This window comes from Oncorhynchus mykiss, chromosome 18 (genome assembly GCF_013265735.2).
Source record: "Oncorhynchus mykiss isolate Arlee chromosome 18, USDA_OmykA_1.1, whole genome shotgun sequence".
NCBI lineage: Eukaryota > Metazoa > Chordata > Actinopteri > Salmoniformes > Salmonidae > Oncorhynchus > Oncorhynchus mykiss.
This window is the reverse complement of record NC_048582.1, coordinates 21,017,301-21,028,653: the sequence shown is the minus strand read 5'-3', so window position 1 is coordinate 21,028,653 and position 11,353 is coordinate 21,017,301. Positions and strand designations below refer to the sequence as shown.

Below are 11,353 nucleotides of genomic sequence, written 5' to 3'. Positions count from 1 at the left end.
GCAGCAGGGAGAAAATGAAACATTTGTGGGAGGTACCTTGGTGCAGGCAATGATAATATTTGGGTGTAAGGGATGGGGGCTTGGGGACTGGCCACATTCCTTTTCTACCTGCTCATTCTGTATGAGAATCTTCATGCTTTAAAACAAGTTCCCTCCTTATGAGGTGTCAAGCAGAGACGTTGGATGTGGTTGTGTGTGCGCATTTGTGTGATGGAGGAGGAGACAATGTGACAAAGCACATTACGCCATCACGTCTATCTGATACAATCATAAGGCAGAGAGCGCCTCCTTGTGGCCATAACATATCTGAGCATCATTATCATCATCACTACCAGCTGGTAAAATTCCATTCCCTCGTACAAGGAACGCACGAGTGCAGGGAGGACGGACTGCGGTAGCGGGCCAAGCAAATGATTCAATAAGATCCAAAGGAGCCTGGTGCGGGTTTTTAGAAAGTCCAGTCATTCCTGGTTGCAGTTAGATCAGCACACTGGGGCCAGTCGATGTTGTGGTAGGCCTACAGCTGGCTTTCCCCTTGACTAATCAACAGACCAACCTGACTCCACCCATCTCCTTCCCCATACTGTAGCATGATAAGGGTGAGTTTAACGTGTTCTGAGAATTCCGTTTTATTCCCCACTGATCCTTTGTATTTAAAAAAAAGTATTCATACACATAACCTCTGTAAACAGTACATAGGAGGCCTAAACATATAGGAGTGGCAAGATTTTGTGAGAACATTGAGTATTGTAACTATCACCTGCATGTAGGCTTTCAGAGAAAAGGTGAAACTCTCCCTTAGTTTATTGAAAAGGTCACCTTGTTTTCATCAAATAAAAAAATAGAGCTAAATCCCCACAACACAAGGGCTCACTATACCAATTACAGGTTCCCAATACCTTTACTCTGCTTACCTTCTATGGCCAATGATTCCCAAATTTGGGCCCCAGGACCGAGTTTGGGAATCCCTGCTCAAGAGCATAACGGCATGAATATAAAATATCTATTTCTCTTCAATGCAAACCATGTCATGGAAAAGCAATGCCAAAGGTTAATGTCAGTCCCCCCCCCCCCCCCCCCCCCCCCCATTTATTTTACTATTGTCATTTTTGTTCTTTTACATTTTTAAAAAAGTCAGTAGTTACATACAAACCATTTTCTGTTAATTAACAGACTAAGTGCACAGCTACTTGTGTAATGTAGCCTAGGTAAGTTATACCATTGAACACACTGCCCATTCAATAATAAAGGTTAAATAAAATAAAATAAATAAATTATAACACATGAATAATATAATGTATGCCACATTCAGAGTCATTGTGTGTTAAACTTGATCCTGGTTTACTGTACAGGTTTACTGTACGATGCCACACCTTAGCAATGCCTACTGCTCCAACTATAGACCTGCCAGTATGTGGCTGCCAATATTAATGCAACACAAACATTTGCCTTTCTTCTTTATGTCATACCAAACAGGGAATAGCTCAACCCCCATTCATCTAACACCTGTCACTTTGCAAATCGTTAGCTTTGAAAGTTCTCAAGCGAGAGAAGGGGAAAAGATCCTCATGCCTATTCTACTTGAACCGTTCTACTATTTGCCTGGCGGCAAACTTGCTAGCCACAATATGACATCCCAGATGTCATGTGCCCATTTCCACAGTTCTCTTTCAACTTTCTAACTTTATTACATAACATAAAGTTATTTCATTTCACAACTGACAGACTTGCCTCATCTTGCTTGTATACTTCCTTTTCTTAGCTTTCGTTCATTGGCCGCATTGCAGAAAAAGTAACTGGTTTCAGCTGTTGCTTGAGAGAATTCTCCAACGTGTAATCTACTCTCCACAAACAACTCCACAACAAAGCAACAAACACTATTATGGCTGACCAAGGTGTGACCTCAAAACAATACTTTAAAACAATGTGATATGGGTAGATATGGCTTTATTTATAGAATATTAATAATTATTTTGTATTTTCTACCTAATATGTTTTTCAACCTTGCCTACAATTTATTTCATTATAATGGAAATGTAAACAAACATGGCAAAAAGTAACATGGACATATTACAATCAAAGATTTTCTATTATATTGACAAGATAGTCGAGTGAACGCTCTAACAATGGAAATACGTTTCCTCAAAGATGGAAGCAGGCGGGAGGAGTCACGATCAGGTGGGACCATTCTAGCCAATGAGAGGGCAGATTCACGCGTGTGAATAACAGGGATAACTCCGATATGAAATCGTTGTTTTTTTGCCGAAATTCCATGTGCGTCTGCTTGTATCAATATATTCGAAACAAAATAACAATTACGAAACTTATATTCGATCAATTAAGATTCACATAGCAAATTATATATTATTTTGTTTTAGAAAATTCAACACTCTCATTGACCTCCATACAAAAATGTTTAACTTTATGTCTTATTTTCTTGGACATATTTTGGGCGGAGTAAACCTTCTCGCTTAGCCAATTCCTTCCTGTTACAATATTGCAACAAGTAACAGTTCGACACGGCCTGGCTGAGCGGCGCCCTCTTTCAGAAATCTGGTTTGGAAAACAGAACAAATGGAGGTTGACAGCTCGAGAACTGCTATTCGATTCGAGTGGTAGGCTGTGCTGTAATTTTCGAACCGAAAAGGGGTATGAATAACGTTTGGGGCTTTTAAATTATATTTATGTGATAGAATTTAGCCAACACATTGCATCAAAGCTTCCGTTTCCCAACATACATTTTAGTGTAGCTGGTCCTGAAGTGCATTAGCTGCATTTTAGAATGTGGTTTCAAAATTCTGTACAAATGTGTCTGCCACACTTCAAAGCATTGCATAAAACATGTATTAACTGCAGAAATGTTTGCAGGCCCAAGGGTTTCCAATGCCAATATCAAACAAAATGTCATGACCCTACAAAAGCTGTAGCCTAAATTGCATTTATACATATCAGTCTTTCTCCGGCCAGTCTCTAAGAATATGACCACCATACCATGGACACAAAACAGATCACTCATCATGCTCTCCAAATGGACAAATTTAACAGGGAAGGTAACTATGGCAACATTATGCCTCTCCTGACTGCCCTTGATAATGCCTGTGTAACTTGTGAGCAACTGCAAGGCACATATATCGTCAGGGTCTTTTACAGACTCCTCAATACCTGCTCAGACCATTCAGTGAAAAACAACTGCCAAGCACCTGTTGTCAAAATGGAAGAAACTCTACAGCCACCCCTATCACATTTCAAAGGAGAAGGGAAGCAGAGAAGAATTCACTGTCGTTGGAGAGAGTATGCTGGCTGATAAAGCTTGTCTGGCAGACAGAGGTGGCCTAGCTGCTGGTGATGCTAGTAAACCAGTGGAGTTGGGTGTGTTTTGTGAACATGTGGTTTTCCATACTGGGTCCGAGGACAGAACACTCACAAATGGGACCAAGTGTGGGAGAGCTAAGGCATCGTGACATCGTGGCAGGCAGCTGGTGATTTGTCTTCGGAGTCAATTTTGCCCACCCTCTCAAAGCAGTCAGAAACTCCTGCCACCACTTCCCTGGGTAACCCTCCCCCTGTAAGGATTCCTTTGAGTTGGCTTTGAGGACAAAGTGCATCCAGCTCCTACTTGGTGCCCTCAATCCAGAAACTTCCAAGGAGGCAGAGGGAAAGACTGCAGAGAGGAGGAGGACTGCAGATGGGAGGAGGACTGCACATCCACCTCTATGACGCGAATGTGCAGCCCGCGTCTTAGCGGTGCACATCCATGCACTGCACCGTGCAAACGAGGCCAAATACAAGGCCTGCATCAGGGGTAAGGTGGCCAACCTAACGAATCCCAAAAACGGCCACCTTTGGTGTGGTCTCCTGGGCGGCAGCCTGGGGCCGTAAGTCTTCCCCGGGATGTCTGTGGAGGAGATGGCCAACGAGGAGCTCCAGCGGCTAAGGGGGAGTACTCGTCGCGGGGGGGAGCGAGAGGCAGCTCCCCAAGGACCTGGAGGGGACACCCACCCCGAAGCTGCGGTGCGAGGGGTCGGACTGCAGGGTGACGCGGATGTCCCGGGGCACGCTGTTTCTGCCGGCGTGGGTTCGCCAGGCCACTGCAGACCAGGATGCCATGACCTTTGTGACCTGTAGCAGGTGTGGGGAGCAGTGGTACCACAGCGGCTGGGTGTGCCTCTGATAGGCCATCCTCACCACACCACATGTAAAATGCCTGCTTTGTTTTTGTCGAGATCCTGATGATACGTCTTCACCCTATCAAACTGAATAATGTCATGTTTTAATGACAGAAATGAAGAATTACATTTCACATTTTACCACATGATGTGTTGTATGCATTACATTGTCATTAAACTTGCTGCGCTACATACTGTAATACAAAAGTGTTTCTCTTTCTTTTACAATTTCTTTCTCATTTGCCATTAATAGGTACTGTGTGTTTAGCATGGAGTCTGTCTGTGTGTGAGAACACAAGATGTAGTCCCTATGTTGACATTTCTGTTGAGCTGCAGAGTAAGACCCATGTGGCCTTCCTGTGGTCATGTGACCCATTAATCAGCCCAAGATACAGCTCCGGCAGGGTCATGTCTAGAAGGGATACAGTTTATGTCAAATTGATGTCAAAAGTAGATTTGTATTTTATTTTAGCTAACCATTTTCCGAACCTTAACCTAATTATCCTAACCTGCTGCGTAAGTTCTCGTAACCTGCTACGATCTCAATTTTGAGATCCAGAAAAAACCCTCCGGCCGGGGGCTTGCTGATCTCCCATGATCCTTCACTTTCTAGCCCACATCCAGTGCTAATGACTCAGCAGCCCATCATTGTGATGACAGTTGGACAAAGTTAGCTTAATGAGTTATTCTCTGTGGGCAGGGATAGGGGTTTGAAGATATATGGAATGGTAGCAGCATTTCATATCAGATAAGATTATAATGAATGGTTATATTGCTAAAGAATGTTCAAATTACATTGCTAAATGGGTATATCTTTCATTGAAATGGCCATTGAACAGCAGGAAATGTAAGATTATAGTATATGATTTGTTCTCATCAGTGTTTTTATAATGTGTCTGTACACATTACAGAGACATCTATATCAGAGTCATTGGAGATATCATTATGTTTTATCAATTTAATTAAGTTTGTGTTTCACTGTCAGTATGGCATGTGTATTTTCAAGGAGTGGCTTTTCCAAAGTCCATGCAGTTCCCTATTTTATTGATAGTCTCCCTACTTATAGCCTTTAACTTTTCAATCGTTGTCTGATAACTTTCTTTTTTTGAGAGACACACACACACGCGCGCGCGCTCGGGCAGTATGTGTGTACTGTGCATGGTGGTACTTACAAACATACACACCTTCACAATCATTCACATTCACACTGTTTAATACATTGTTTGTGCAGGCTTTTCTGCCCACTCCCACACTGATAATATTACAATAGATAAACGTTATCAAGTGGAAAGTCCACATTCTCCTATCTTTCAAACAGCATACTATTGCTGATACTGTACAGTGAGGTACAGCAGAATACAATGTAGGGGAGAGTGGGATAAGTTCGAGCCAAAGGAGTAAGTTGAGCCACCCTTGTTTCTAGGGAAACCATACACAAAATGTATCTTTTTACCAAATATTTAGGACGAGGTCATCATTTCATGGAGTCTGTTAAGGAAGAAACCACATGTAAAAAGTGGTAAGCAAGTTATGTGCAAGAAACTGATTTTCATGATGCTTGTATCTAAACCAAAGTAGATAATTTTACGATTGTTCTATACATAATTTGGGGTCAATATGAGGTCCTACACCTAGCATGAAATTGCATCCTTGAAGCTGTGTGGGCTAAAATAGTCAAATGTTTGGCTTGGGGTAAGTTGAGCCAATGGTTGAGCCAATCACAAGTTAAGTAAATTGAAGTTTTTTCTTCCCAGGCATAATGCAAGGCATTTTCGCTTGGATATGAGATAACAACAGGGCCTGGTCTATGTTAAGGTGTTCAGCCTGCAATGTGAATTGTGTAGACATGGTTTTAAAAAGGTAGTGGTAATATTTCATTCAGTACAGACATTTGTAGGCGGCTTAATTTACCCTCTCCCGGGGCTCAACTTACCCCATACTACAATTTATCTTCTTAAAATCTGATTTTAAACCTAACCTTAACTACACCGCTAACGTTATGCCTAACCTGAATTTGGACTTTTGTAGACAATTTTGACTTTGTGGTTGTGCTATCTAGTGGAAACCGTGTTCTTGTCACAATGGGGCTTGGCTATCCCTGACAAAGTGCAGCGTTTGAGTGATTGACTGTCATTGACTAAAAGATTGCTATAACATATGATGTAATTAGCTTTTTTTTTTAAACTACCCATTGCGTTGTAAGATCTGACATGTGAAAGCAACTCCTGAGCAGAGGAACGCGCCCATTGTATGGAATATTACAGTGACGTCATCACAATATTGCCAGAGATGTTTTGTATGGGCATTGCCATGGCCACATTCAAAAGCCATGACGCATCAGTGTTTAGAATGTCAATTTCCTGCTATACTTTCATATACTTTTTCAGTAGTAAAAGCACAATTACACACACATTAATAGCATCCTTTATCCATTTTGCCCACAGTAGGCGTGACAAACGATCGGTCATATGAGCGTCAGTAGCGCCATGTCACCGGGAAACCTCGGCCGCTTGTGAGGATTTTGCAAAGGGATGGCACCGCCGAAGTACATTTTAAACAGCAAGGTACAGTTGTAACCAAGTGATACTATTCGTTGTTAGATATTTTAGACTTTCACATTTAATGTTAACTATATATATATATATATATATATATATATATATATATATATATATATATATATATATATATATATAATATATGTTTTTACCAATTAGCCTAGCCAGCTACATTAAGCCAGCTGATGTTTAAGCTACGCGCATGATCTCAGACTACGTGGTTCATGGCAAGCGAGCATTTGGTGCTTTCGGGACTGGAGAAAAAAAACGAAGTTAAACCATGAGTCGGTGATCTTCAGGTCAGAAAGTCGGAGCTCTATAAAAGCTGCTCAAGTTTCCGAATTGTAATTTCGAGTTGGATGACAGTTCAAAACGATATTTCCCAGTCAGAGCTCGTTTTTCCCCAGTTGTCTTGGACGCATTGAAGTCAAGGATGTCCGAGTTCAGAGTTGTTTTGAACGCGGAAAGTGATTTACTGTATATTCACTAGCAGTCTTTATTCCTATTGTTTGTTTGTTATTTAGGCCATGGGAGTCCGCTATACTTATTCCATACGACAGTCTTGTTGTTTACCTGCTAATCAACCTACAGTACTACCAAAGCAAGTTTGTTTCAAATAGCCTATAGCTATAGCCTACGTCCCTTTTCAGATCATCTTCGCGATTGATATGTGTTCACTTTTATCCAAGTGTGTCATCAAGCAAACATTCCAAGCTTCTGCGCATGTCCTATCCAACCAAGTTCTCTGTTGGCTAGTGATATATGTAATGCTGGGGATAGGACCAGATTGGCTTGTTCTACAAATCAGTGGTATGATATTTTAGTAGGGCTCTCTGTTAAATAGATGGAGCATTACCATTTACCATAGTAAAAAAGAATACCATTGATTACCATGCTGATAATGCTCAAACAGTATATATATTTTTTTCTAACTGAACAGTTGGCCTACTTCCCCTTTTAAAATGTGTGTTTGTGTGTGCCACAGGTGCAGAAAGGCAGCATAACAAAGGTGCAGTCAGTCAGTGTCCTCTCTCAGTCAAGTTATATTCCGGCACATTAAATTCACTGTAGTTGGCTGAGGCGGCTAACAATAGGCAAAGTCTTCAACCAATTTGACTAACAGGATGTGCGTCTGTTACCTATGTCTCTGACCTACTTGGGCTGATTTGCCCATTTCACTACCCCTTTGGATGTTATTATATCATTATGGAAATGGATAGAGGGCTAGAGAAGATTTCTGAAGTAGTTAACTCCATTGACTAGAGGTCAGTGGTGCAAGTCATTTCAATTTAGTGACACAGTGTTGTCACAGTATTTGAGGAGCCTGCTGAACACTACCTCAATCAGAGACGAGACATTGATCGATTATGTGATGGAGAGGCATTGAGGGGGTGATAAGCTCACATTTCTCTACTCATTCTAACCCCTTCATCACCAACCAGATAACAGTTGGAGCCCTGTTTAAAATTGTCACTCTGGAAGAAGGCTGAAACAGGTCTCACAGGGATGTTAGGAATTGGATGATCAGATTTTCTGATCAGATTTTCTGTTTTTTCTCATTAAATAAAAACAAAACAAAACAACAACCTTGAATTGTAATACCCATACCAGACTAATAGGGTTGAAATGAACGACATTCATTCTAATTACAGGAACTTAAAGGCCTCATTAAATGCATGTCATGGAATCCTTTGACATGTTCATGTAGTTCATCATCGTCATGGTATTAGTCTGACATCATACCTTCTGTTTTTTTCTAACAGGTGCTGAATTAGGCTATGGTTTGCCCTGATACGTAACGGTAAGAAATGGCATGTGTTGCAACAATTAAGAATGTATTACTGGAACTGTCTCTTGTGTCCTTACACAATGCATTCTATACTCAACTGTACTACTGTATTGTGGTAGGATAAACTAAGTTTTAGGCCTATCGTTGTCTACTTTACGATCGGCCAAACTCACCCCGCGTATTTAATGCAAAGTGTCTGCTCTGAAGCCGAGCTTTATGCATGCAAAACGGTCTCGTGGTGTGTGTGTGTGTGTGTGTGTGTGTGTGGCCTCTGGCAACAGCTTTGCTCATGTGATTCTCTAAGAGATGCTCATCTGATCATTGTCCATGTGACACATGCTGAGAATATTACAACTCCTACAACAGTTAATGTCGGGCAGGAGAATGCTACGTCTTCATTGGATAAGATATCAACTACCAGACTGTATAGCATTGTGACTGATTTGACTTTAGCTGACTACAGATGAGGTACTGCGTTCAAATTGTTCATCTGTGTTTCTTAATCTCATTTTCTTTTCTCAGACGGTTAACAGAGCAATCAATCAGTTGATTGATTAACCTGAATGACTGTCATCTATTTGTCAGGTAGCAGCAGCGCTTCCCAGACCATCTCCCCCCTAGCCAGCTACTCCACCAACCCTTCAGCCCAGGCCCAAGCTCAGCCATGACAGCCAAGTCATCCCTGCTCAAGGTGATCCTCCTTGGGGACGGAGGCGTGGGCAAGTCCTCTCTCATGAACCGCTATGTCACCAACAAGTTTGACACGCATCTCTTCCACACCATTGGCGTGGAGTTCCTAAACAAGGAGCTGGAGGTGGACGGGCGCACCGTGACGCTCCAAATCTGGGACACGGCTGGCCAGGAGCGCTTCCGCTCACTCCGGACACCCTTCTACCGTGGCTCCGACTGTTGTCTCCTAACCTTCAGCATGGATGACAACCAGAGCTTCCACAATCTCAACAACTGGAAGAAGGAGTTTGCCTACTACGCTGATGTCAAGGAACCCGAGAAGTTCCCATTCGTGATCCTGGGTAATAAGTTGGATGTGCCAGAGAGGCAGGTTTCGGGTGAGGACGCCCGCCAGTGGTGCCGCGAGAACGGCGGCCACCCGTACTTTGAGACAAGCGCCAAGGACTCTACCAACGTGGTGGCGGCGTTTGAGGAGGCGGTGAGGAGGGTGCTGGCGCAGGAGGAAGGGGGGGAGCACCTCATCCCGACGGACACAATGGACCTGCACAGGAAGCCGCGCTCTGGCGCCTCCTGCTGCTGAGATGTAGTGGTGATTACCTTTATTTGACTCTTAAAGGCCCAATGCAGCTGTTTATCTCAATTTAAAATGGGCAAAAATGGATTTTTAGCAAAAAAATATTTCTCAAGCAAGAATATGACTAAGACTGGGAAAACTAGCTGTTATTGGAGGAGGGGTTTGGAACTGTCTTTGTTATTGGTCTATTAACCAATCAACCGCATAGTGATGTCACCTTGGAAAGCTGAAACTCCCGCCCATGCAAACCTGCTGATTATAATGTCCTGTGTAGATTGTATTTTCAACCACCAACTATCAGGAAATAAACTGATCACATTTTTTCACAGTTTTTACAGTGTTTGTTTAATCAGCTGTTTATACAATATGAATTTTGACTGCACTGGGCCTTTTTAAAGAGACAGTAGGAGCTCATTTGAACTTCTGCTACCCAATTCTGGCCAACTTGGCTGTATCTTGTGAGTATTGATGATACCAACGGCCACTTGGTTCCAATTCTCAATTTTTAGCTGTGGTTAATGCATTCGTTCTGCTCTGTGCTCCTCCCTTGGTTTACACGACTGCATGTGCACGCGGACACACAGCCTGTTCATAACGTCATACACAAAGACCCACTTAGGCCATATAAGTTTCATCATACACAGGAGTGTACATAGTTGGGCCTGCTATTTGACATTCATTTGTGCTGGCGAGAGTGTGTGTGTTATCAGAGACCACTACGATCAAGAGATTATTTTGTTATGCATTCCTCCTCCCAAGAGTTGCACTACTACTGTGCTGAAAGACACATACAGTAATCAAGTAATGACTAAGTATTTACATTTTGGTCATAGCAGACGCTCTTATGCAGAGCAACTTACAGTAGTGAGTGCAGTACATTTTATGTACTTTTTCATACTGGTCCCCCATGGGAAACGAACCCACAACCCCGCAAGTGCCATGCTATACCAATTGAGCCGCATGGGAAATATTACATTGTCATCCCATCTATTAAATGGGCTGAATGTGCCAAATTAATATTGATTGATTGTTAAATCGTATTTTGAATTGACGTTAGCCTGTGTACTGAATACCACCACTAACTGAACGACAGTATGTGTTGGGGTAAAACCAGATGGTTCTGTCCAGTCTCCGTCATTGTACAAATGGAAAGAAGATTCCAGTCAATCCCAGTTCTCTGATTATTCTCACTTGATGGGCGATGTGAATTCGAAGCCGTTCATTGGCTGGATCACGTTGGTCTGCACTATAGACCACGTCTAATGGACTCCCATCAACATCCATAAGTATGTCCAGCATTCATAATGACTGTTAGAGCTTTAACATGTTTAATCTCATCCCATTTCCAAATCAACCGTCAAAAGCCTTTTTATAGCCATGTTAGTGTGTTCAATAGGAATGTCAGCTCACTGAAGCATGTAGATTTTTTTTAGCTACAAAAACATTTAGCTTTAATTTATTTACAGTCACTCATTATGCGAACTAGTGCACCCGAAGCCTCAGGATATAAGTGCATTAGCTAGCCTAACTGTTCTCGGAGAGTTTGGAAATGAATGGCTTCTTAATGTTATGTTGC

General features: G+C 42.2%; 1 protein-coding gene across 9 annotated transcripts; it reads left to right on the top strand.

Moving 5' to 3' along the window:
- Positions 1-362: 362 nt before the first annotated feature.
- Positions 363-10,108, top strand: LOC110495812 (ras-related protein Rab-9A). 9 transcript variants are annotated; one of them, XM_021571259.2, is made up of 4 exons: positions 371-599; positions 6,611-6,730; positions 8,488-8,525; positions 9,099-10,108. In XM_021571259.2, the coding sequence occupies exon 4, from the start codon at positions 9,178-9,180 to the stop codon at positions 9,781-9,783; it is 606 nt and encodes a 201-aa protein (XP_021426934.2). In that variant the 5' UTR covers positions 371-599; positions 6,611-6,730; positions 8,488-8,525; positions 9,099-9,177; the 3' UTR covers positions 9,784-10,108. The 9 variants fall into 9 exon arrangements, with proteins under 9 accessions (XP_021426939.2, XP_021426936.2, XP_021426934.2 ...); XM_021571260.2 differs by lacking the exon at positions 371-599 and adding an exon at positions 5,500-5,563; XM_021571264.2 differs by lacking the exon at positions 6,611-6,730 and having other exon boundaries at positions 363-599; positions 9,103-10,108.
- Positions 10,109-11,353: the final 1,245 nt, after the last annotated feature.

What these genes read in the sequence shown, in the direction of transcription:
- LOC110495812 (XM_021571264.2), top strand. Translation starts at nt 9,178, where the DNA reads ATGACAGCCAAGTCATCCCTGCTCAAGGTGATCCTCCTTGGGGACGGA.